The sequence below is a fragment of the Psittacula echo genome (genome assembly GCF_963264785.1).
Source record: "Psittacula echo genome assembly, chromosome: 7".
NCBI classification, from domain to species: Eukaryota; Metazoa; Chordata; class Aves; order Psittaciformes; family Psittacidae; genus Psittacula; species Psittacula echo.
In genome coordinates this window covers 57,049,298-57,076,929 of record NC_137740.1, presented here as the reverse complement: position 1 = coordinate 57,076,929, position 27,632 = coordinate 57,049,298, and the positions used below count along the sequence as shown (strand labels likewise).

The 27,632-nt window shown below is 39.8% G+C and overlaps 1 protein-coding gene across 3 annotated transcripts in view; it reads right to left on the bottom strand.

Annotated features, from left to right (window-relative positions):
- Positions 1 to 26,221, bottom strand: part of SLC25A36 (solute carrier family 25 member 36) — a 33,068-nt gene extending 6,847 nt beyond the window's left edge. The window contains exons 1-6 of one of the 3 annotated variants that reach the window (XM_080624388.1): positions 26,094 to 26,196; positions 17,958 to 18,046; positions 15,563 to 15,733; positions 12,583 to 12,660; positions 9,791 to 9,891; positions 2,157 to 2,223 (exon numbers count right to left, since the gene is read on the bottom strand). In XM_080624388.1, coding sequence (XP_080480514.1) covers positions 2,157 to 2,223; positions 9,791 to 9,891; positions 12,583 to 12,660; positions 15,563 to 15,733; positions 17,958 to 18,043 — 503 coding nt within the window. In that variant the 5' untranslated portion in view covers positions 18,044 to 18,046; positions 26,094 to 26,196. Of the gene's footprint in view, positions 1 to 2,156; positions 2,224 to 9,790; positions 9,892 to 12,582; positions 12,661 to 15,562; positions 15,734 to 17,957; positions 18,047 to 24,398; positions 24,464 to 26,093 lie in introns of those variants that run through there. The other 2 variants (XM_080624389.1, XM_080624390.1) reach the window with 2 other exon arrangements.
- Positions 26,222 to 27,632: the final 1,411 nt, after the last annotated feature.

Below are 27,632 nucleotides of genomic sequence, written 5' to 3'. Positions count from 1 at the left end.
CATTTTATTCTGTGTAATGAAAAAGAATTTCCCCTAAATTCTGCCTTAAAAAAGCAGCTCCATAGCATGGCAATTACAGTGGCTCAGAGTTCAAACAGCAGGCCTCACAGCATCAATAACAAGCATATCAGCAATAACAAGCATATCTAGAAGGAGCATAGCAACTGATACAACACAGGTAACTATTATTTGAATCAACTAAGCTACTGCTGATATAAAGAAGAATACTCATTAGGCATGACTGTATCAAGAAATATTTGGTAAATAAAATCTTATTCTCATTTTAAGCTTGCTTAGTGAACTGAGTTCTGCCTACTGAAACACTCAGCATACTGTACACAGCAAAACCCTTACAAGACTTCAGAAGGTATGCTTCATTATAGCCACAAGTGACAGAACCAGCAGAGGTGAGTCACAGAATAAAACTGTGACTTGCTTTAAATTCTTATAAAGCAAGTAAGCTTTATAAGAACTTAGGTAGCTCTTACAGATACTGACAAAACCAGACAGACAGTGGCAGCAGCTATAGTGTAAGGCACATGAGGCACCACTTGATGGCAGAATTAGGCCAAAAGGTCTGAACCTGCAGCGTCAGACAGCAGTCAAACAAGGTAGAGCGGGCACACATAGCTGCAGACAGATCTTGTATAAACTAGGTGGCAGATGCTGCAGAGAACTGGGGGACTGGCACTGATTTTCTGACAGACAAGAGAAAAGAGTCAGAGAACAACAGGTAAGAAGAGAGGCTGTACCTACAGCTACAGCCCCAGGGGCACCTCCATCCCCATGTGTCCCTGGTAAGGACAGAGTGCTATAAGAACTTTTTCTTCTGATGTGCAAGATGCACAGCACTGTTTTGAAGGCCACAGCAATTTCAGTTTGTAAACAAGAGACATGGCTTCTTAAGCACTTACTGAGATCAGAGGGGTTTTTAAGAACTTTAACAGAAACAAGGATCAGGCCAGTGTAATCCCACTTTTACTCCTGCAGTAACAACTGAGTTAGAAGACCTGAGAACACAGTTTGTGCTAGATTAGCCCACATAATTGCAGTGTCCTACACAAACTTAGACCTTTTTGTCAGGTCTCCCACATGAGCCGTGTGCTTGATATAATGCACAGAAATAACACGCACAAAATAAACATCATTTTCCCTAATTGCCTTGAAGCCCTATAGTTCAAGCAATTTAACTGATAAATCGGTGAAAAACAAGCAGAGGCACAAGATGCCATCAGGATGCATACAGCATCAAAACTTCCTTGTAATTAGTCTTGCAAATATCACCCCCAATCATACAATGGCATCACAAACAACCTCAAAGTAAAATTAGTTCTGGGATATATTTACTATGGTCAACTTGAAGCTGACACCATGACTGCTAGGAGGAAAAACACTAGTATGTGCTTAATACAGGAAGCCCAGCAGACCTCCAAAATAGCAATATATGGCTAAATATATTTAGAATGGCTGAAAATTTTTATATTGCATACTAAGTTTCCAGTCAGAAAAATCTGTACAATGAACAAGACAGCTGCATTGAGACACTTGCACCATACCAGTGTCTCTCTACAGTTTTACATAGATAGGAATAAATATAAAGGTCTTTCTTCCCCCCTATTTGCATAAAATTCTACTTCAATACAAATTTCATTATAAAATATTTCCTGAAAGCGATGATGTAATAAGTTCAAACAACTTCTATAGTCTATCCTGCATTAGAACAATGCCTGTGTTTTGATCCATGAAAGCAGTCTTTTTATGGACTAGAGCTTATTGCATATAAAAAAAAAAATGAAAACAAGTCACTTCAGGCATTTCCCTAAACTTTTGCTAAAACACTTAAAATCCTTATATGAAGGAGTGCTTAGCTCAAAGCTAAAAACAAACACAATGTATTACTGTAGGAAAATGAATGCAGAGACTTCATAATCAATTTCAAGTTGGTCTACCAGTCTACTCTAGTGCCTCTGGCATGCTGCAGGAGAGAGATTACAATAGAGAAAAATGACAATGAACTTGTAGATAGATCAGCATCAACTTATGGAATTCCAAATGTTGGATATTTAACAAATCACTCCATTTGGGGATGCTGAACAGATTCACAACAGTTAAGCGAAATCTTATCACAGCAGTGAGAGTTCCCATTGTCACTATACCTTGCATCAAGCTGTAATCGTGTCTTTACTAGCCAAATGGGATTAGTTGTTGTGATCGCAGTAAAACCTAAAATATTTGAAAAGAAAAGTTAGATGTGATAGTATCACAACAGCAACTGCATCTAAGTTTGAAACGCACACAGTAAGGTACAGTGGATGCAAAAACTCGGACTATACTGAGTTTTAGGAAGTACTCATAGTAGCCCTTTACTGGTATCTTATGAATCCATACAGCCAATAAACATTAAGGTTACTTTTTAATTTTACATTACTATTAAGTAAGTTTGATTCTTAGCAAGAGATGCCCCATGTAAATTAAGCCCAATTGTGTACATTTCTCTGCCTTTTTAATCATATCATCCCTGTTCTGACACCAGAGAACAGCACAGCTAGCTAGACTAATACTAGCCAATTCAGCAAACATGTCAATAAGAATGCGTTGCAGATACAGCTCTAGCAATTTGAGATGGTATAAAGCATTGTGTCAACTTAATTTGCTACCTGAAATACAATCCGAGTTTAAAAGCATGCAGACTGAATAACTACTACTTTTGGTGCAGTTAAAAGGCATGTATTACTGTAACTTAAGAGACCTTTTAATACTGAACAAAAAAGAGCAGTTAAATTTAAGTGCTAATGGTTTATTTAGTTTTTAAAGCAGAGATTGTTGGTTGGCCTAGGACTACTTTTGCAAGCACATGAGTGTTTAAATTGTTCAAGTAAATAGTATAACTTCTAACTATCCAGACAGACAGCAACTATTCAGGCTTGCATAAGGGCAAAGGGTTAAAGCTTTGATTTTCAGTCCATTAAAGAAAAAGGAAAGGAAGAAAAAGAGAAAAGGCAACAAATTAAAAACAAAAAAAGAGAGAAGTAAGAATCATTCTTACTTCTGCAGAACCGTGGAGAGAAAAAAGAGCAGAGTGAAAGGCAGCTCTGAAAAAACAGAAGTAAAACAAAAAACCATCTAGAGTTGTAATACCATACATGCACCATTCATGAGGTGTCATGTCTGCAGGAGAGAAGAGGAAAAGGGAAGAGCTGGAACATGGCCAGGCAAGAGATGATCAATTTAGACACTTGCTTTCTTGCGTGACACACATCACTTGCAGATCACTACAAAGACATGCTGCCCTCCTGCAAGGGAATAGACTGGGGCTGGGGGAAAGCAACAACAGGTTACCGTGTTCAGTGCATATCTGGTGCACAACATTTACACAACAAACAGGCTATTGATAAGCTTGTTTATGGAGATAATTAATAGCTTATATATATTTAGCAGAACTGCTTGCATACAGGTTACTTTCTGTTCAATCACAATCTAGGTTTACATAGCACACAAATGACTGCAATACTCAAGAGAAATGCCAGGGGATCTTAACTGTTTTGAGGTTTCTTCTACCCCATCCCAAGTCTTAAGTTATTATGATTTTCAGGTAGAGTTCTAAAGACAAACTACAAGATTTAGCAGCTACTAAGATTTAGCTCTTTTTCTGTGCCAAAACAGCAAAAACACGTTAGAGATTTCAGTTTAATCTTTTGTTTAGGCAGATTTTTTTTTTTTTTTAAACTGGCTCAAAACTCCTAACTAAATAACTTTCTGTGGTAGATAAAAAACTTCTGGGGTTGGTTTGGGGTATTTTTGATACACTGCTCTTTAATATGTTTAAGAAAATATGGAGCCCTTCATATAATTGTATGAAAATGTGTTTCATATCTGCATTTCATATAGGTAAGTAACTACCTAAAACCTCAATGCATCAGGTAACTACTCTTCCATAAGAAGGCATGGGATGCTTCTAAAACATACCACATCTGCAAAAAAGGTTCTGTAGTTCAACTAGCCAGAGACTTAATGCCACAGAAACTTCCCTGCTTCCTACAGCACTTGACCCTGGGGTGAACCAAGCTTAAAGGAAACACTGGGTTTGCATTTTTTTATTGGTTTTATACTAGCACTAAGAATAAAGCTTTAGCTTTCTTTTAGTTCAAATGAGACTCTTTCCATACCTATAGTGGAGTGAAGGGCACTAGAAATACACAGGACTGCAACAATGGCTTTGAATAAGGTGAGAGGAAATTACTAGTTTTCTAATAGGAATTAGTAATTCCTTTCCCTACCAACACATTTTCAAGGAAAGATTTCCCTCTTAAAAAAAACCAAACAAACAAACAAAAAAAAAAAACCAAAAAAACCCAACTTAGTTCTTAAGTCTCCCCTAGATCTGAATTATAAATCAGGAAGACCAAAACATCTTTGGCATTCCTATTTAAGTTGCATGCTTTAGAATATTGTTACTGCTAAACTGTATGTTATAGCACTACTTGCTCAGCCCTTTCTCCTTCCTGTTTATCCCAAGGTGTTCTCCGTAAATCCTAAGTCTGGAACAGGGAATGCACAGGTGAGATCAGAGGCAGTATCTGAGTGGCAGCAGTGACTGCATTCACCCACAGCACCAGGCTGATACTCCTAGACAAGGAGGAGGAATTCCTGATATAGTCCTAGAAGAGTATATTGGGAATTGCCAGTAAGGAGTGGTTGGCACAGGACACAGCCTACTCTGTGTTGTGCTGAGCATAATTGAAGCATAGCACCTCTAACAGTAGGATCAGACACTTACCTACATACCCAATTTTTTTCCCTCGGGATATCATAAGCCTAAATTAACAGGTCAAACCAAAGCTTTCAAATCAAAGAGCCTTCAGTAACTCAGGTTTCAAGAGGAAACAACTACAGCTCAATTCTTACAGGTAATGTAGTAAATACAGTTATTGGAAGAGGAAATATAAATTAAGAGTTGAGTCATGCTGACGCCAAGGAAAGCACTCAAAAACATGCAAGATACTATGTGGGATCTCTGATAAGATAAGCTATTCTTTCTAAATATAGCAAATATGTAGCAGAAGTACTTGTTAAAAAAGTACAAGGGGGGGAGGGGAGAGGAAGCTTTCAACAACTGCTATGAAGGTCTATCAATTGCTTCCTTTCTCTTTTTAGAAGTCTGAGTGAACTTTATAAGGCTTTACAATGCTTATCAACATGTTGTATCCTCAAGACATTCTAGACTCATTAGAAGTGTAGATCAATTCATTAATACCAGAAAATCCTGTACTCTGCTATGTTTTATTTTCTTCTACATAATCGTATCCCTGTTTCAGATGGAAAGAATTATCTCAGTCTACTTTTACAGCTATAGCTCAATCTACTCAATTATACAGCTACTGACAGGTAAGATCCCAGGTATTCCTATTATGCATCAGATTTCAAAGGTTAGGGTTATTCTTTCTTTTAATCTACAAGCCAACGTAATACAGACACATGTGAATATGGAATGTTTAATAAAAATCCAAAGTAGTAAAATAAAAACAAACCAAAAGAGAGCACAGAGAAAGACAGAAAGGAGATTGTATACATATTAAAAAAGAAAAGGAAAAGAGGTCTTTGAAATAATGTAACAACACAGAGTATCAGCTGCAGCATTTTAAAGGCAGCTCTGGGACACTAAGGAAAAAAGAAAACCAAAAGGCCTTTTTTAACCCAGCAGGGACTTTCAATTAGCCAGATGTAAGTAAAGTAGCAGCTATCAGTGAAAGGCATTTTCTACCTTCCCCTGAACTGCACAGAAAAAAACCCTCCAGCTCCGAAAAGAGTTAAGGAGGAGTGATGTCTTTGCACAATGCACATCATCCAAGTTCAAGATAATCAAAGTGAATTCCCCTTATTTTGTTTATTCAATAGATATGACAAACCCAATGTGTGGTTCTTACACTAGAGGCTGCAAGAGATGCTCAGTTCAGTACTCACGAGATTTAAGTTAGTCCATATTGCTGCAGGAAGTGACCTGCGGATGGGGAGCATGAGATGACACGATCTCACTCTTTTCACGGGAGAAATGTACAGTAATTGCCTAAAATAGACACAGGCTTTTCTGTATCATAACAACAAGCAGTGACCTCATCAGACACATGTGTACAAATTGAATCCCATTGGAAGGATATGTGAATTATTGTGAGATCTAACTGTTTTCAGGTAAAAGTTTAGGAAAAAAACAAAAAGAAAGAAAAATAATCAGAACAGGCCACAGATATTGAAATAAATAATGCAAAATGCACTGAGTACTGAAATTCCTGCTCATTTGCAGCAGTTCCATTTTATATCTCCAAATACTTACCTATGTAACAAATTTGTGTGAACTCTTCCTTTCCCTCTCCCTCCCAAATAAAATTAAAAAAAACCCTAGTTTTGTGACTGAAAAAGCAAGACAGATGCCTTATGAAATCAACCTTTCTATTACCAGTTACCAATGAACTAAATATGCATTTTATTTGGTATTAAGTAACTGTGTACAACTAAAAAGTTACAAGTGTATATAACAACTGGTCCCATTTTTTTAATACATAAAAATAAAACCCCCTACATTTTGGTTGGTTTGCCAGTAGAGTTCTAGAAAGAACAGCAATAGCATACAAGGCAAACTACTTTTGCAGCAGATTTGCAATCATGTTGTCTGAATGAGGCTATGAATCATCAAAAGGGCAAACAAGAAAGCCATACAGGAATCGAGTATCTCATTCAGTTCCCCACAGTTTTTATTCTGTGTGGCAAAAAAGGTTGAATAAGTGCATTGAAAAGGCGGAGTTGATAATGAATCTAAGAATTTAGACTATCTTTGAAGTGTACTGAGATTACACTTTCCTCACACAAGGAAATGCTCTCATTCTTGTAGTATACTTCAGATATACTCACTGTTCAAGTTACCAAAAAGAGAACCATGTGATATTCCAAGTAATAAGCAAAAAAGATTGCTTCATGTTAAAACACAGATACTTTAGGTATGAAGGTGATATGAAATGTATCCTGGAAGCTAGCACACAGCAAGAGAAAAGCATTTCTAATTGCATAAGGCATCAGTTACTAATGTGCAGCACAACTCATCCTCCTTGGGATAAAACAAACTTACTAAAAAAATATCAATAAACCCAATAATATGTTTCATCTTGAGAAGGAAAAATCAAGCCTAAACCCAGACAAAAATGGTTGAAATACCATACCTCAGCTTTTCACTCCCAAAACTGCCATGTGCATAAAATTATCCTTATTTACCAAGGACATGAGTCCAGCCTGAGATACTTAAGTATTAACATATAATACAAATAGTATCTAAAGTTTACTAAAGTTCACTACTTATAGTAGTTACTGGTTTATGCAAGTTACAGATTTTTACTTGTATTTTTGCATCATGATTGTATTTTGCAACCTACAGGAAAAGCTTTTTAAGTGCAAACCCCACCTGATGATCAATGGGTATTAGAAGCCTGTATGTAATAGAAAGGTCATATGTAAACCAAAAAAACCCACCACCCTCATTTAAGACTGAATTACTCAACTCCTTACTGAAACCAATGGCAGCTGCAAAAGGAAACCAGTACTGATTATTTTCACCTCATTATTAGAGTTGTTTATCCACCTTGCCACTTTTGAAATCTGAAGTTCCAAAGCAAATATTGCAGTGATATTCATCTTAACCTGTTTAAGTCAACCAGTTCAGAGATAACATACAACCTTGTCCCTGTTATTTTGCCATTTCCTTAAGCTGATTTGCATCGTATAGAAATACAAACCTTGCAGGTAAAACTGTTAAAAGCTGGTTTAAGGGCATTTTCTGAAATACATCAGAATTACAAAAACAAAGTTAGCATGTTCTCAATGAAAGTACTGTTAATTTTATCTACAGTCACTTTTCACATAAATAGTAATACTGCCAACACTGAGTACTGAGAAATTATTTGTCAAATAATTTGATCTAAAGGTCTTCCAGAGAACGTCTGTAGCACACAGTGCCTGGACGTCACAAGATCAAAAATAGTGACTTGTTGCGTGAACCCGCACTGGGCATTCAGTTTCACCGCTGATGCGGTTTGAAATACAACTGCAGAACTAGGTAAGTTTGAGAAAGATAACAGCCACAGAAGTTATTCACTATTAAAACTTGTTTCCAAATGGAAAAAAGGCAAAAACCAGCAACTAAGGCTGAAATACATTCACCCCATATTCACACCATAGTCATAACTACAAGTGTGCAATACCAACCTTAACCTTCTGGAAGGAAAACAAGTTAAAAAGATACAGAACTCCTTGATAAACTAGAGTCTGCATCTCCAAGAACTTAGGAGAAGTCACTACAGCACATCTCCATACATGTTCTTTTAATTACAGAAAAAGCTTCGAAAGATAATGAATACTCTGAACATTCATCTGAAGCACTGCATGAGTTACTACACAACTTGTCTCCAACTGAGGATAGACCTGTTTTTCTTACCCATACTTCCCCTCACCCCCCTGAATGTTTTATCCCCTTGAGGAACTGAAGACAATTCAGTTTTCTTGGCACAACTGACTGATTAGGATGAACTTTTCATTAAATACCCTTCCATCCCATTTCCCATGTTGTTCACCTACAAAAAAAAAAGGACATATTTCCAGGTGACAAGAAAAACACTGCCATCATCTGGGCACTTCATTTTCCATTTAAGACAAAACTGCTCTCTTCATCTTTAAGAAGAATCAAAACTGCCACTTCATTTGTCATGTGCTATAGATCAGCTTTATAATTAAACAACACACTAATGCTCATGTCACTTGATTTTTCTACCTATGTAACTTTTTCTTGTACTAGATTATTAGCAATTATTAAATAGAAATCCAACCCTATTAATTATTCTGACATCACCTTTGGCAGTCCATTCCAGATTGCTAATACTCATTGGTTGTAAAATTTGACAGCCATTAGAAACTTGAACAGGCTACCATAAAACTGTCAGAATTCATCTGTGAAGTGTCTATGGCCTATTCAGAATAAAACCACTTCTGAACATTTGGTTTTGGGTAGGAAAGACCCAGGCAACAATAGGTAAAGTGTTGCCAGTCCAAGTTTCCATTACCCCTGCACAAGTCTGATCACAGCTCAGCTCAGTTGCCTTTAACTCCCCTTCTAATGACCTCAAAGCACAGAACATACAAATCGAACAACAAATATTGGTAGCTGCTAAAATATACCAAAGTTACATTGTGGATATAAAATTTCATTTCCAGAGATGAAAATATATGAAAACTACACAAATCTGCTCTTATATGTCACTTCAGTGGCAGAGCAAACTTCACACAGACTTGTATTTGAACAAAGGCTGAGGGGGCAAAGAGTTACACATCATTTATACAAATACCTGCTGGCACATTTCAGAAGAGCAAAAATAAGTCAGATATACATAGCTGTAACCAAGTGGTGGTAAAAGAAACAGATCACGAAGCATTAAACTCAAGTTCACTGCAATGTTTTCAGCTTGCAGAGCAAAAAGTTACTGTTTAGAAAACTCATTTTACATGTCAGAAAGTTATTACTGAAAAAGCAGGCATGCAGGCTTTCCTACGAAAGACCATTCACACAGTTAAAGATCTGCATTAGCACTAACGGCTAACTTCCATGCACATACTCCTCAGAGGCCAAAGAAAGTATCCACTACACAAACAGATCATTCCCTCACTGATCATTTTTGGTTGTTTTTTCCACTTTCATTACCATCTGTAATTTGTAGATATGGCTCTAAAATGAAGCTAAAAAATTACAGATCCTTACCTGCCACACCAGCTGAAATCATGTGTACCTGGGTAGAATCTGGATTGAAAACACTGTTCAACTTTTCCTTGCAGTTTGAGTAGGCAGCAAAATATATAGCTCTGAAATCAGAACAAAATCCAAGTTAAGTTCATTTTATGCATCAATGCCCTTACAAGCAGCACCATTAACTTCACCAACTCAAGATGATGGTTGTCCAAGTCTCAATTCCTCAGTAAAAAGCTACTCAAGAAACAGATGTTGCAGAGCAGTGGGACTATTCTAGGAAAGGGCAAAAACAAACCCAAACATCATACTTGAGAACTGTTTCTTCCACAACAGCTCCATTTAACAGTTAGTGAGGGGAAGGCTACATGATCAGAAATGTGGCTATGATGGTTGTGGCACTAGGAAGTTCAGCTACACAGGCAAAACACTGCTGAACTGAGAACTGAAGTTCCATTATTCTGCATTTCTTTAGTAACAGATAACATTTGTTCTAATGCACCTAAGCTCATTTCAATAGCATTACAATTCCACAAGAATTACCATGCAGCTATTTTTTTTATAAACCAAAAAGCACACTTAAATATTTATAATATTATTCTAGCATGTAAGATGTAAATATGGATAAATTTGTGGTTATACTTTATAACTTAGGGTTATAAATATTTATATTTTAAATGCTCCTTAGTTCTGTACTTAGAATAGACAATTTTTTTCTGATTACACTACAAAATATCTGCAAGCTTGTACTTTGTTCAAGTGTCAAGTGGTATCAAAGCAAAGCTACACATCCGAGTCAGCACGCTAATGCAATGTATTACGAAAAAAGCCTATTTTCATTCATTAAAGCTAAAAAAAACCAAACCAAACCAAACCAAAAAAACCAACCTTACTTTAAGCACATTTAAACCTCATATTTAAACTTGTTTTAACTTAAACACCCTTCTACAAGAAAAGAAAAACATGCCAGTTTTCAGGAACAGAACATTAACCTCATTAGCTGTGTAAACATGTTTTTCTTCATTATAAAAAAAGATGAAGTGCTTACTTCATGGGTGTAATTTCCAAAATGGAATCTGAACTCAGTTAAGCATACTGGATGTGTTATGAAACATGGTTCTCTGTGGCTTATTTAAACAAAGAGCTGCTGTTAAATCCATTTAGCTTATGCTTAATTGAAATGAAGTACTGGATGAAGACTGAGTCAGCCAGAGGGGCATGAGGATCTGCTTATTTATAAGACATCACATAGTAAATCAAGTTGACATTTTTAGTATGGCAGGGGGGATGGAATAGGACAGGATCAACAAGTTAAGTATTTCACCTGGGGGAAGAAGGAAAGGGAAATAGAAGATTTAACATAAAGTACAGTAAAAAGAAACAGGTTTTTTTTCCAATTGAGGATATTTTTCACTGAGGACAGTTACTTATAACATTGAATCTATTGCTGTATTGAAGTAGCTTGTAAAGTCATATCAAAGCTGAACATTCTGACCAAATTGGACTACCAAACAAGAGTACAGGCTTTTCAGATTAGGAACTGCTGATACCCCACAGGTGTCAGTGTCATGGTTTAAACCCAGCCACACAGCTTGTTCACTCACTCTCCCCCTTCCTCCCCCCCCTCCCGGAGAGACGGGGAGGAGAATAAAAAGAATATAACTCCAACGGTTTGAGATAAGAACAGTTTAGTAACTAAAGTATAACACAAAACACTACTGCTACCACCAATAATAATAATGATGAAGGAAATAACAAGGGAAGAGAATACAACACCTCACAACCCATCAACTGACACCTCACCCCCACCCAGCAGTGAACCAACCCTTCTGGGTAACTCCCAGTTACATCCCCAGGCATGACGTGCTGTGGTATGGAATACCTCTTCGGCTAGTTTGGGCCAGGTGTCCTGTCCCTGCTTCCTTCCAGCTTCCCCTCCTCCCTGACAGAGCATGAGGTTCAGAAAGTCCTTGGTCAGACTAAACATTTGAGCAGTAACTAAAAACCATCAGTGTTACCAGCGCTGTCCCCAGGCTGAAAGTCAAAAACACAGCACTGCACCAGCTACTAAGAAGGAGAAAAAATGACTGCTACTGCTGAACCCAGAACAGTCGGGAACAAAGAAAGCTCCTGGAATTACTTCATCAACTCCAAATAGCAGTGTTAAATTAATGACTGAAAAATACCCTAGGTATTCCTAATTCCTTAAAAAAAAAAAAAATATATATATATGCTGAAAGTATTCCAGTTCCTGATTTATGTTTTCCTCTTACTCATGTGTAGGATCTACAGAACAACACCTCATTTCTCAGATTCAAGTAGAAGAGAGATCAATGCTGAATGCTCAGTCCACTTAAATGAAGTTTTCCAGAAGCATCCAAAGACCTTAAACCAGAAAGGTTAAGATACTCTGTGTGTGCACAAGACAGGAAAGTCTTCTGTTCAGACAAAAAAAGCAGGTCACTAAGTCAACTGAAGAACAAAACCTTGTGCAACTCCTTAAGCACTCCCTTCCTTAACTGGACAAAGCTCTACATATGGGGTAGTACGCAACAGTAAATATTATACTAGCACATAGGATAGTAAATGCAGAGACAGTTGGAGCATGCATGTGGGACTGGAGCTGCAGAATATAAGTGGCTCCATTTCTCAGACAACAAAAACACTCCAGCAACCAAAGGTTATTTGCTCTTCATTTTTTACAACTGCAGATGCAAAACTTGCTTCAAATTAACCTTAAATCCCTTAATATACAGCAACCTAAATTTCATCAATGTTATTTTATTACTCTACACATTTGCACTTACCTGGAAGGAGCAACGCCTACTAGATTAGGACCCAGCCCTCTGAACAGGGAACGAGGACCTTCCTTTTGCAAGATCATCCTGGAAAACAAAAGAGTGACAATATCATTCACATCAAAATTAAGGGATGCACTGACCACCAGAACTACCATCATTTGAGCTCTACTCTGTATAAAGATTCCACAATAGCTGACAGTGCAGTGCTGGCCACAAAAATTAGTCATTTCCTACAACTGCCATAAAATAAAATTCCTTTATTGCTTGATATACCATAGAAATCAAGGAACCAAATGCAGAAGTACAGCCTTATGTTAATACCTCAAAAACAGGAACACAAAAGTACATGGTTAGCTTATCTGTTACTAGGAAGCTAAAGAAAGTGTCCTTTTATCAGGGAAAAATCCTAAGCACAGCAATGTGCACATTCCTGTAGGTTGTAGATAGCTCAGGAGAAAAATATTTGATTCTACCTACATTGCCTGCATCACCTCTTAGCTCCCAACACTTACGAACTTTTTTGGGAGGGATGGGGTAAACAGCAAGATAGGAGGAGAGAACAACTTAAGAAGGTTAAGTTACAGCAAGTCAACATGCCTTCTGAGAGCAGCTCAGGAAGATGTCAGCTCTATGCTTACCATGCAAAAGATGACACTGGCTAGGCAACCTATTCTCTACTTTTCTCAGTAAGACAGAAACCTCAACATGGCTTTGCATGTGCTACCCTGATTTGATTCTACAAGACTCCTAACACTAAGTTACATGTCAGAGGAAAGCAGTCTTTCAGATACGAAGTCCTGTGTTCCCTATCCCCATGAATGATTTAAATCCACTAAGCATTCAACTACGAGCTCATTCCTAGCTTTGTTTCTGTAAGTTACAGTGATTATTTTGACTACAGTAAAAGGAAACAGGAAGCTCCCATGCGAGAAGTAACCCTTCCTTAAGGCTTGCAGAGTTTTCCTCCCTATCAGTTCTGAACCACCGCTGCCTGTGAGCTCCTACTCAAGCACTGTTGCTGGGCTGTGCAGCCTGTGGATTTTCCTTTGACTCATTCCAGGAAAAACAATCCTCACCTCCTCAGGCAAGGCAGCTCACTTAAGTTTGAGAGTAACAGAAAAAGGACCTGTAACCCATGTGAAGACTTGGGGCTACACTGTGGCTGTGACATCTCATGGTACCAGGTCCACTATAAACACAGCTCTGGAAAGACTGGAAAGCATCTACAGAGAAACAGGGTTATGAGCAGTGAATTGAGACCTCAAATGAGGCATTACTAGTACTTACGTGTTTGGAATATCCTCCCCATATAACTGGTTTTTAAAGTTGAAAACCATTATACAGGTAGGTAAACTGGCACTATAAGAGGATAACCATTAATAGCCAGTTTTAGTGAAACCAATCTATCCAACAATCTAGATGCTAACCAGATAGGGTATTTTAAGAAGAATGGCAGGATATTGGAGGAGAAACAAGGACTATCTGCATCCCATTATTGCTATAGCAATTGCTTAAGAACCAGATTTAAAGTTAATTCGTAACTACTTCTGTAGATGTTGCCAAACAGAACTCCATGCTTATTTAGAAACAGAGGCTAATACACACAAATAATGATCCCGTATATTTCTTCTTCAAAATGACATGCCAGTTAACTGCAAGTCAATAACTCTATGAAGCAAACTGCATTTGTGTACATGGCTATTTTGTTTGGAATTTACTATGAGAACAAACAGGTGAAAGCCATCTATAGCACTGAAGGAGATACCAAACCTATTCCCATTTCCAACAACTGGACCACCACAGCTTTACTGCTAAATTCAACTGAAATTTTACATTTGTTTTCAGTAAGCAAAAATAAAGTGGTGGCTGTGTAAAGTTACCATCACTACTTAGGAATGCTAGCACGTAATGTGTCCAACAACATCTTATATTTGTATCCTTAACAATCAGATACAATTTGTCACACCTAATTGTTGGTGGCATTGCTCTGCAACCATAATTGGAACACTGAACACATCCTCAAAAGCACTTTGTAATGACAAATTTGACATGCCCATCATCTTGAAAGCATTTATAACACTTACAGAAGGAACTGTTATAAGAAATCTTAACATATACCAGAGATCAGCAAGGGCACAGCACCAGATTATATCAAATTCCACTTAAACACACTACTTAAAAATCACTACCACCACGATATCATGTGTTACACTTACGTATATATGCACATACAACACATGCATGTGCACAAAACAGCTAGAACCTCAGTTTCTTAAGAGAAACTCAGGAGTACAGTGTACCACTGTTTCTTCTGGATCTACAGTGTCCTGGACAGGTACCAGACACCTGCCTGTGGCCTGTACAAGCAGTTTAACTGTAGCCATACAACTTGCCTTCTGGCTACTGAACATCAGAAGCATTGGTGAGAGGAAGGGCAGTCCCATTCAGTGAGCTGCTATGCGAACAAAGCATTCCAGATCATGGCAAAAATCTGGCCTAACTCTTACTAGCCACATATCCACCAGAAGGTACTGAAAGGAAGGAACAGTGTGGAGTGGTGAAAGCTGAGGGAGATTAAGAAGCTCAGTTAATTTCCATAGGACTTCTTGCCCCCATATTCAGCAATATCTACAATTTGGACACAAGACAGTTTTAAAAGTCTTATGCTAACATTTTTTCAGGATGAAAACAGTCTGGCACTTAAATATAACAGTATTGCCAGTGAGTTTTAGAGACATAGTTTGGAGCTGTGATTTGTACAGGGTACACATGCTTTGGCTAATTCCAAGTACAAACTCAAGCATGAAGGACATTCTGAAGAGCAGAATGTGGAACTTAATTGCAGTTAAAAAGTAAATAAAGGAAAGTCATCTCAGTAGCATCACGATAGATGCAAGAGTCTGAATCTTCCATAGGGATTTGCCCAACACACCTCTTTACTCCTCACTCCCCAATGTAACCAAAACCTAGTAACAGGTACACTCACTTCAAGCAATGGAGAGGCCCAGGAGAAACTCTCGTTACTCGATTGACAGTAGCACCATTCACAGTGTTGAGATGGACTTCAGAGACATAGAGAGTCACAGAGGAGGACTGCAATCGTGTTTTCACAACTTCCAGTGGACATGTCAGAATTGCACCAACAGTACCTCCACATCTGCAGAGCAAATAAGATCATCACATTAACTGCAAAGACACTGAAGGATACATTCACATATAATTAACATTATACCCAACACAGTCAAATTCCAAGAAGTGAAGTAACAATGGATCATGCATGACAAAGCTGCAGTTATTTACCCTTGAAGGCAAATAAACTGTTCAGTCAGTTTGTCAACTCCACAACTTGGAGTGGAAATTTAAACAGACAAAGATACTTCAGAGTAGTTCAGATGCATAGTCTTCAGTACATACTGTTCAAATCAGTTCTGGAAAGAAGCTCAGCATCTGAAATGTTTAACTCCTTATGGTAATTTTTAACTCTTTTTTTTTGACTGTTTAGTGTGCTCCTGACTACCAAAATAAGGTGCCAAAAATCCTTAAGGCTAGGAAAAAAAAAAAGTATTATCTGCACTATGCACACAGGACTCCATGTAAAACCTAGTAAAAACTGGCAATTTTACAAAATTAAGACACTTATGAAAACACCTTCAAAACGCCATTTGTACTTCGGCCATTCTACTGTGAAAGCAATGATTCCGAGTGTTTCCTGAGTTCTGCTCATTACAGCAAAACAGACTAGATAGAGTAGAACCTAGAAAGGCAGAAGAGCTTTAGTGGCTGAGCACGTCAAGACTTGCAGATCTTGTTTCAGTTCACCACTCACTCCTGTGAGCAAGCCAAGGCAAACCACGCATGACTTGTGCTGTCACTGGAGTTACTCCTGTTGTGCTGGAGCAGAACACAGCCAGGAACCTGCTGCCTCAGCAGCTCTGCTCAGAGGATTCTTCTGGTGCTTGTTCATAACTGACTTAATATCTGTATTCTTATCTCCTTACCTACAATCACATACAGAGGGAAAAACATCAAAATTATGAATTGTGTTTCCAAACGACAATCCCAAACCCCTTCACTTTAGCATTACAAAAAAAAAAAAGGGCTCCCTCCAAATATTTTTATGTATTCTTAACTTTGCCAAATACCTTCTTAAAACCATGACCAGAACACTATAAGCATCCTTAAAAGAAAAAAGGTTGAACGAAAACAACAAAAAATAACCAAGAAAGAGCCCCACCAAACCCAGGCTTACATTCAGGTATTAATGCTACTAACAGCTCAGCCTGAAATCCACTAACACAAAAATACAGTTTGTACTAGATTCAAAGGGCCCAACTTTCACTTCTCTGATGCAGTAACAAGAGCTGATGTTTGATTCTGACATGATAGTTATCAGCTATTTTGCTGTAACATGAAAGGCTCAAGCACCCACCCACACTGCACCCTAACAAATCTATTTGTATGAACTCAACTGACAATGCCAAACAGCTGCAATGTAGGATAATGGCTGATGTTCACTTAATGCTCTATTTAAATCCAGTGACCTAGACGTACCCTATTACTGAGCCTAAAGGCATCATGTCCCACCCCTAACTCCAACATTAAACTGAACATTATACTCCTTTCCAAGTTTGAATTGATGAAAGAAATTAAGTTTGTCAGTCTGGAAAAAGGTGTTTTCACAGGACGATGGAGGACAGTGTTCCAGTGTGTGCTACTGACACAGCTTTTAGAGGAGCATGTTTAAATACCTCTGAATGAACCATCTGTCTGTTTACTCTACTGATGCTCAGCCACAAATAGACTTCTTAAAATAACAGTTGCAGGAAGAGACATCTACACATGCTAATATTTATTTAGCAAGCGTAGGAAGCAGTAGGAGCCTGTAACATGTTGTGGTTCATTACATTAACACTACCATGAGAAGCACAGGTAGGTCAGCCCTCAAAAACACCTGACATGGAGCTTTAGAGCTTGAGCATCTTCAACACAGACAGCAAGATATTGCATCTCCTGCAGTTCAAAGCAGACACTTCTGTACGGTAACATGCCTGGACAGGCCACATAGGAAGCTGGCTTTAGAGTTCACTTCCTTTCTTGTAACCCTCTGTTTCTGATCCTCAAGTCTATTTAAAGATCTTTCTACATTTGATTTTGGACAGGTTACATGAGGACTTGTTTTCAAGCAAAGTAACAGCAGGAGAAAGCACACGGTATGGTTAATATGAATGAGATAAACATTATAGAAGGGAGAACAACGAAGGAGAAAAAAAAACTTGGCCTACATTATTCAAGAGGGCTTGGAATTTGGAGCCTTTATTGCTACTGGCTCCACAGCTACGTCACACTGTAAAAACTTTCCAGAGTTGAAGATTAACACTGACCTTGAGCTTGTATCCTGCATGTTCTTCTGCATCATATCCGAGCGACCACAAGGGATGCCCGACTGTAACAGCACTCTGTCAGACATTCACTGTGGAGGGGTTAAACACTGCATTCAGCTCAATTACTGGGGAAGAGGGCAGACACACAGCCACTCAGTGCTTGCTGTTTTTAAACAAGCCTACAGCAAGTAGTTGTTCAGTGTTAACCAGCCGATGTAGCAGCTGCCAGCACTATTTTTATATGCATCAGAAGGAAGCAGCAGATCACCTGCCTCCCTTTGAGACTTGTGCACCCTTCACCTGCACCACAATCTGTCAGTCAAGTAACTTCTAATAATCAGCACCCTTGGCAGTTTACCTGTAGTGTTGTTGAGTGGTTTGTTTGGCTGTTTTTCTTTTTTAATTTAAGCAGTTTAAGATGTCTCACCTGAACCCAAGAATACTTCGAATGTTTTCCACTAAGTAGTGATAGATAGGATTAAAATTCTCCCCTATCTTCAACGCATAACATTGCTATTTAAAAATCGAGAGAAGTTTCATAGCGCTATATGGTTCTAAGCTGCCCACAAGTCTTTGCAAAATTGCCCATTTCTGTCAAAATGTAATACCCCATTCTCCCAGCCCTCAAAAAGCCCCATATAATAGAGAAAGCACAGAATCATTTAGGTTGGTAAACACCTTTAGGACCATTGAGTCCAACTGTAAACCCAAGCACCGCCAAGTCCACCACTAAACCATGTCCTTAAGTGCCACATCTAAGCATCTCTTAAATACCTCCAGGGGTGGTGACTCCACCACTTCCCTGGGCAGCCTGTTCCAATGCTTGGCAACCCTTTCCATGAATAAATTTATCCTAAGATGCAACCGACTCCTCCCCTGGTGCAACTTGAGGCCCCTTCCTCTTGTCCTTGTGAGAAGAGGCTGACACTCACCTTGCTCCACCCTCTTGTCAGGCAGCTGTAGAGAGCAATAAGGTTCCCTGAGCCTTCTCTTCTCCAGACTAAACCCCCCCAGGTCCCTCAGCCATTCCCCATCACACTTGTGCTCCAGACCCTGCACCAGCTCCATTGCCCTTCGCTTGACCTGGTCCAGCACCCCTATAGCTTTCTTGTAAGAAGGAGCTCAAAACTGAACACAGTATTGGAAGTGTGCCCTCACCAGACCAAAACAAGTTCCATAGTGTGGAGGAACCAGACCTTGCTCAGCAGTCACAACATCCACTGAGTGTGAGCTCTATCACTGAGTGAAAGCATAATCGAGGAACTACACTGATTTATCTAGTTCACTTGAACTTTAAAATAAACACTGCAAGGCTCAACAAAAATCTGTTTATGAGAAACTGTCAATAAACATAGCTTGTAGGAAAACAAAGAAGAGGGAGCATTCAATAACTATGCACCCTGAACAAATAAGCAACTTCTAAGCAGCATGCCCACAGCTCTGTCACCAGCATCAATGACAGTGTATTTTACTTAGAAATACATTTCCGGCCCTGCTTATTTAAGAGACTACTAGAAATACTGAGAGAGATAGACGGCTGCTACTTTGTGCTCAGAGTCCTGGCTGGCCACTTACACCCACCCACCAGCTCGAGTTTAGAAAGTGTTCTATAGCTTGCCAGCAGACTACTGCCACCACTCGTGCCATCCTCCTCACCAGCTCAAATTAAGGGGTTTATCTTATAAATTGTGGTTTAATGCAAATTAGGAAGTAACACAGTTCAGAAAAACATCTCCAATGAATTATAAAACTGTTACATTTCTTCTCAATAACACAAGTGGGATTTTTGTTAATTGCTCACAAAACTCTTACTACCTAAACCACTCTGGGCTTCAGCATCTCCAGTCATGTGCTAGGCCCCAACAAACTGGGACTTGGGAGAGCACTTGGTAATGCGCAACTTTTTCTCCAGGATTGGCAAGTTTCACCTGTTAGAATAAGTAGGTAAGGAATACACTGTTGCTGACAGAGTATGAACTGAAGAAGGGCAAAACCTAAGGCAGTCCTGTGTCTGAATGCTTACACCAGTTTCCACTGAATGCTATTCAAATGATGACTTGCTCTTCTTACCTATCCTAAATGGCACATTTGGCTCTAAACAATGTTTACTACAAGCCTTCTTCAGCTTTGCCAAGTGTATAAAAACCTTACAAGGATGACTTTCATCAGAAACACCTCATCATAGAGGGGCACAAGAACCCACTTCTAAGTCCCAAGTAATTTGAAGGGCAGAAGAGCACAGATCAATAGGTAAATCCACAAAAATAAGCACACTGGTAAAAAGATTAAAAACCCACTATTGCCACAGTCAAGTTAGAGATCTCAATCTGCATCTTAACCTGTAAGAGAAGGCAAAAGACACATTGTGGTCAGAGAAACAAATACAAAAACATGTATCATCTGAATCATCTAATCTGCAGGACTGCAACAAATTTAACACTAAAACTAGGCAGAGATGTCTACTTGACACCTCTGGGACAGAAGAACCTGGGGAAAAAAAAGCCAACAAACGAAATATAAAACCCCAATCAAGCAAAACCATTGATTTGATATCTGATGTGCATTTAGTAGTCCATCACCTCACTGGATTAACAAAACCAAACTTGGAACTATTTGGGCTTTAAACGCCTTAGCAATGCAACACAGATGCAGCACTGACAACCATTTTCTCCCAGATAATCATGTATTATTTGTGAGACACTGCAAAGAAATAAAGACATGCTTAAAAACCTAATCCAGTTCGGTATTCTAATCCCAGGCTCTATTTCCAAAGATGACTGCACAAGAACGCTTTTCATTCTAACAAGTGTAGGGTATCTACCAAGGAATCCCTGCCTCTGTCCCGAATAGTTGAGTACCTTCTACTATTACCTTACACCCTGCAATTAACAACAGAGGCACCTCTAACACAGATGAGGGTCTCAACTTCAGCCACTGGACTGTCTATGAATGCTCCAAAGCAGATGAATATTCCCTGTAGCAGCTGAGCTAGAACTGAAACTGTCACTGCCAAGACCTTGATTCCTTCAAAACAATATGTATTACATAAAAATTAAAAGACAAAGCTGCATAGTACTAGCCTCAGACTCACCTTTCACAGGATTTGCAACCAGTCTTAAAGACTCAAAGATAACCCTTGACCCTGTTATCTTTGGTCTACATTCATTCGTGTATTTTACCAGCTGTTTCTCTTTCCTGTATGAAAAAGAAAGTCCCATGCAAATACTGGCTGCCAAAAAAACCAGCAAGAGAACTGAGCTCAAAACTCTGTCAAAAGGAACAAAACGCAAACAGAAGTCCTTCCAATCTCTTCACCACTTAACTCCAAACTCAGGTCCCAAATCTATCAGCAACTTCATAGAGTTGTCTCAAAACACGAGTTAACTTTCACATCAACAGATACAGCATCATTCTTCTGAGAGATTTTAAGGGCTTTAGCTAGTACATTCTTACTGTTTCTGGAAGTTGTATCTCTTTAATCCTGAATTTTCAGGGGATTCCTGTTATTATACTGTCAAACTTGTATATTATACACCTTTCCATCTTTAATATTAATATAACTACTAGAAGTACTGGCAGAAACTCCTAACCCCCTTATTCACCATTATGTTTCTTCCCTGAAACTCAGTAAGTTTAAGTTAAGCTTAATCCTTAAACTAAAAATACTAATTAAACTTGCTATTTCTACTTATCAGTGTGAAAATAAAATTCCCCTGATGTGCTGACATGTGTTTTTCCTCTTTTTACATCTGGGTTTCTACAAGGGGAACAAGCATCACTGGGTTCCATTATCCAAAACAAACATCAACATGTGCAGCAGCTTCTATTAGGAACTAGGGTAAATAAACTTTTACTATGACATTTGTATCAGGTAAAAACAGCTGAAAGCATCAGTCGTCTAGCAGGAAAGACAAGAAATGCCAACTTCACAGTTTCCTGAGTATCAACAACAATTTCTTCACAATTGGGTAACTTCATGGAGCAAACCCCAAGCTGCCCAGCACCTGAAACAAACACTGGCTTATTCCACACAGAAAAGTATCTGAACACAAAAATAACCTGAAGCTTCTACAGGAAGGTAGTAACCTCATTATGCCTTGTAACAGGAAGAACGCATTCTGAAAGACATCCATGCTTGTGCCAGGAACCTATTTTAGGGTCAAGGGTTTTCTAAGGTCCAAGTGTTTGGCAAATCAGCTATAGACCAACTGGCTGTTTTCTGAAAGGGAGTAAAAAAAGTCCATATCATCACACTACCTGCCACATTCTTAACTAGTATCACCTTAGATCTAAAAAACACCAAACAACCCCAAGGGTTCACTTGATACATTTCAACCATGTCTGATCTTTCTGAAGAACTCAAACATTTACTTTAAATCTATTTTTAGAGCCTTTGCTATTTTAGCCACTAGACAGATTTGCTAAGAACCTCTGTCAGAAAAATCAGTGTTTGGCATTACAGATCAATTTTAGACAGTTCTATAATCAGGATAATTAATAATTAATAATTCCCTATACTCTCTCACTTATTAAAATACTAAACAGCCAAATTTCTGCAAGAAACACCAGAAGTAAAGAAAGAATTAGGAAGTAAACCTGAGACTGTCCAACCCTGAACTCAGAAAAGCAGCTGGCCGCTTCCTAACCCAAACCAATCCCTCCTTCTGCTGAGGAAACAGGTAAGTTCTCATGCCCTGGTGGAAGTTTGTATGATACAAACTTACTGTCATAAGCTTTCTGAAAATGAAGAACAAATCATGAAAACCTGGAAATTATTTCTGTAGCCAACACACAAATTTTTATTTGATGGACCAATTACAATTGCAAGTAGATTAATCCAAAACACATTAATCTTCTCTATAAGAGAAAACATTAAGGTCTTCCTGCTCCTTTTTTTGTTGCTTAAGTAGTCTAATAACAAAAAAACCCAACTAATATACTTGAACTAAAATGTTGATCTAAAGCCTATATTTCAGTCACAAGACTTTGTAATTTTAAGGATGCAGCACATTCAATGTATTGTTTGGTTTGGAATAACAGCACCTGAGTTTATATGACTAACATGCTGCCTGCAGTGACAAGAGTTGCTATTTGACTAGGAGATGGAAAACCAGATAATAGGCCAAAAATTCTGCAGTTCAACTCATGAAATGAGTTCTGTGCAATGCAAACAAGTAGTTTAGAAGGAATAAAAGTAAAATCAAGAGTTTCACCTGAAGTATCATTTTCTATCATGATCCAGCTAGTAACAGTTCCCACAACAGCAAGATACTATTAGCAAATGCAAATGTGGTAACTATGTAGTTTGTGGAAACAGATCCTGACAAATAGGGCTACCACAACAAAACATGACTCAAATGATTTCAAACATGTCACAGCACGAGCCTGAACTGCAGGTACACTATTGATCCAGTCAGGTATGTTGTACTCTTCAGTACAGACTGCACCATGGCAGTTTTGCACAGTCTAGAAAACTATGCATTAAGATGACAGCAAAGTTATTCCAGGGAACCAACTGCTTACACATTCTATCAGTTAAAATTGCCTTAACAAATGTGTTCTTAAAAGTCAGTAACCATTTTTTTATTAAAATTATTGTTTTTTCCTATCTTCTTTCCTGCACATGTGATGCTCTTCTCATGCTACGCATTTTCTAGTTCTAAATGTAATGGCTGTTATTTTTACATATAGAATATCTTATTTTCACAAAGCCAGGAAGGTCTAAGTAGTGCATGGGAGAAGGGTTACATGTAAATGAAGTAGTACTTCCTTGTTGCAGTGGCTAATGCATGAACTAGTCCAGCAAAACCTTTCAGATGAGTTTTCCCCTCTACTAAAAAACAAGGGGAAAGCACCAGTTCACTGATGGTGCTAGAAACTATATTTAAACCATTTCAAAAATCAATGCTTATTTTTTTCTTTTTAAACTTCATAGTTAGTATTTCTACCACAAAATACTGGTTGTACTCACAATTAATAGGCAGTTATGAAACAGAGATGGGATTCTTAAAAATGAAGCTACCTGAGTATGAATTACTTTAAAAAACAAAGCACTTAGTGCTGAGTAACTCCCTCACCATCACTGCCCCCACAGCCAGCACTGGTAAAAGAGTCTGTCAGACCTGTCGGAAAGGGGTAAGGACACAGAGATAGGAAAAAAGGAATCAGGAGAAAAAAATTATTAGGCATATGACACTAACTCCCAACATAAGCTTGTAATGGCCCAAAGTATTGCAGGCTGTCAGTTGTTGAATGGGTCATAAAACAACCTAGGCAGCTTTAGAAAAACCCCATAGTGGCCCACCCCACCTGCATTACTAAAACAGCAGTGTCATTAGTTACAGCCTCATTACAGAAAGCAGGAACTGAAGTCTGAACTTAGACATTATAAAAAACAAACAAACAAACCAGCAGATTGAGATAATAATGTTGTTCCCATACCGTCTCCAGCAAAACCTAAAGGAAAACAAAGCGTCCTTCCTTTCCCTTAGATGCACTGAAGACTCAAGATCACTCAGGTGACCTGTACTCCACCATGCCTGTGAAGAAATCATGAGATGACCCTGAGTAACTTTTCTACTGCTAAACTCAACTAAATACACACAGATAGCCTTGCTGAACTAAGGGCACAGGAAACATGTGGTTGGCACAGCAGGACACGGCTTTCAGCCTTTTCCTCACAGCATAACCCTTTACCCAACTGGACAGCAGCTAAGCACAGACCAGACTCCTATGCAAAAAAGAGCTATAAATGAGTTGCGCTGAGCAATCTTCATCAGGACTTAAGTTTCAGGTTTATAAACCTATCTCTATCATTACATATGATTCTGCCTAGTTATCTCTGCTGTGCAGAGCTATCAAGTTCAAGTGCTACAATAAATAAGGCAGCACTCCAGTTTTTCTGATTGTTTACAGGGATGTGAAGGCTGAAGATAAAACACGCACTAGTTCATCTCGGGCTTCCTGATGCACAATCCCTCCCCTCTTAAACAGAGTGTCAGAAGTTCAGGGGGTGGAAAAAGCACCTACATAAACCTGCATCAGGCGTAACACTGGAAACCTGCAAACGTGCTGGAAGCTAAGGAACTGTTAATCTGTATCCAACTCACCCAGACGTGCTCAGAGTAAAACACTGTGTGATCCTTCCCTGCGAAACACTCCAGCCCAGAGGGAGTCAGTTCACTTTGTCAAGGAGGAGCACAAATGGAAATCCAAACTCTCATTGGATGCAGTCTTGTCCCTTTTCCCACTTCCCCACAGCCACGCTCATTACCCAAATACACTTCTATAATTAAGCCAAACAGGATCCCCAGCTTTCTCTTTTAAGCTAAATGCCTCTGCAGGGACCACATGCTGTGTGACTGCACACATCCCAAGCATTACAAAGCCTAATGAGATGAAGACAGACTAACATCTGCAAAAATACCAGTTACCTCGAACTTGACCAAAGCTACAAAGGCCACATATTCTAACTAGATTCTTCTCTCCGATTTCTTCCTCCTTCATAGGCAGAAAGCTCCATGACCGCACCAAGCCCCACACCTACAAGCAACAGGCACCAGAGACGATCCGCATTCAAGTAACACAGCGGCCCTTTGATACCAGCTCTACCCTCTTGTCACTCCTGGGCTGTTGAGGGGACTGGCGCCCTTCGGCAGCCTCCCCGATGGGTTTGAGAAGGGCTCAATATGTTTCTCCACAGAAACGCCAGATAACGGTGGAATTCCTGGCGTGGTATCAAAGAAAACAAGCTATTTATAAGTGAAACCTCCACTCCCTTTCCTCAAGGACCCACGTTCCCCTTGCGTGGTGCCCGTAACAGAAAGCCACACACGGGGCCGGGCCTGGCAGGCACCGCCTCAGGCTCGCAGCGAGGCCCAGGGCAGCCGAAGCACCCCCGGGCCTGGGCCGCAAGGCGCACAACCAGCCTGGAAGGGCTGATCCAGGCCGCGGCCGCCACCAGCAGCGGGCAGGACCCGCACAACCCAGGGAAGTGGGTAAAACCCACCGGCGCCGCTTCCGTGTATAGCGGTAAGGCCGTGGGGGAGCTGCAGGACGGCACGCACCGCGCGTCCCGCTCCGCGAAGCCCGTGAGGGAAGAAGAAGGGCGGGAGGGCCGAGGCCGGTGTCACCTACCCGCCAGCGAAGAGGTGCACCAGGGTGTCTCTCTGGCTCATCCTCGCCGCCTGCACCCGGCGGGAGGAAGGGCTCAGCCGGCTTGCAGCTACCGGCGCTCAGCATTAATGCGCCCAGCGGCGGCGGCTGCGGGGGAAGGCGGAGGGGTAGAGGGCGGGGCTTACCCTGGCTCCGCCCCCCGCTCGGAGCCGCTGCGGCAGGCGTGGGGCCCCCCTCATGAATATGCAATGAGTCCCCGGTAAACAGAGGACGCCATTGGCTGGAGGGTGTGACGTCACCGCCTGAGGCGCGGGCTGCCCCTGAGGGAAGGTCGTAAGCCCCGCCAAAACCATGGGGAAAGGGGTAATGGGGTAACGCTGTTGTGCCTTCAGCGTCCCAAACTGCGTGGTTAGCACGGCGTGCGGTGGGCTGAGGGGTTTTGGGGGTTGGTTGGTTGCATTATAGATCATATCTATGATGTAAATATCTAATTGCTTCAATAGCAATTCGTGGAAACCTCATAGCAGCCTTCCAGTGTCTGAAGGGGGCCTACAAGGATATTGGAGAGAGGCTCTTCACCAGGGAGTGTAGTGTAGCAGTAGGGCAAGGGGGAATGGCTTTAAACTGACAGAGGGGAGATTTATGTTAGATGTTAGGAAGAAATTCCTCCCCGTGAGGGTGCTGAGGCACTGGCACAGGTTGCCCAGAGAAGCTGTGGCTGCCCCATCCCTGGCAGTGTTCAAGGCCAGGTTGGACAGGGCTTGGACCAACCTGGGTTAGTGGAAGGTGTCCCTGCCTGTGGCAGGGGTAGGAACTGAGTGAGCTTTAAGGTCCCTTCCAACCCAAACCACTCTGTCTCCCCTAAAAGGCACCTCTGCTCTCCAATGACTGTTTCTGAAGTGAGCATCACAACTCATTGGATGACTTTTGTCTTTGTTTGTCTTCAAAAAATATATGGGTAATGTAAAATGAATAATGCTGCACAGGAAAACTCCCAGGATTGTGTATAAAGTTGTCTGAGTCAATGCTTTGAAACTCCAAGCCCCCAAAAGCAAATAGATGATTGGCTACAGTCTTTGTGAATATCCATGAAATAAATGCAGAATTATTTCAAAAATATAAGGAACTATTTCGTAATAGCACAAGAACCTTGAATCTCTACATTAATAAAACAAGCACACACTTTGAAGCAGTCCTTTCCTATAAAATACCTCTAGAAAAGCGAGGTGCGTGGAAGACACAAGCTACAAATGTAATGTGGAATTGTGCAAGTGTGATGGGAGTTGAGGAGGAGGTTGGATGGGTGGCAGAAAGCTTGGAGAAATGTGGGATGTGGAGATGGTGGAGTAAAGAGAAGTTACATCGAACTGAGTCAAGTAAAAGTAGGATGTATATTACGATTGTATATTCCAATATATGGAATATATTCCAATTTTGCAGTTGGAATTCTGCATTCCTGCTATATACAACACATTGAAACTAGTGAAAAACTGAGTGAGAATTGTTCCAAAATAAAATAAGAAAGACTTGCAGAAGCCTATAGTATATATACATGAGACA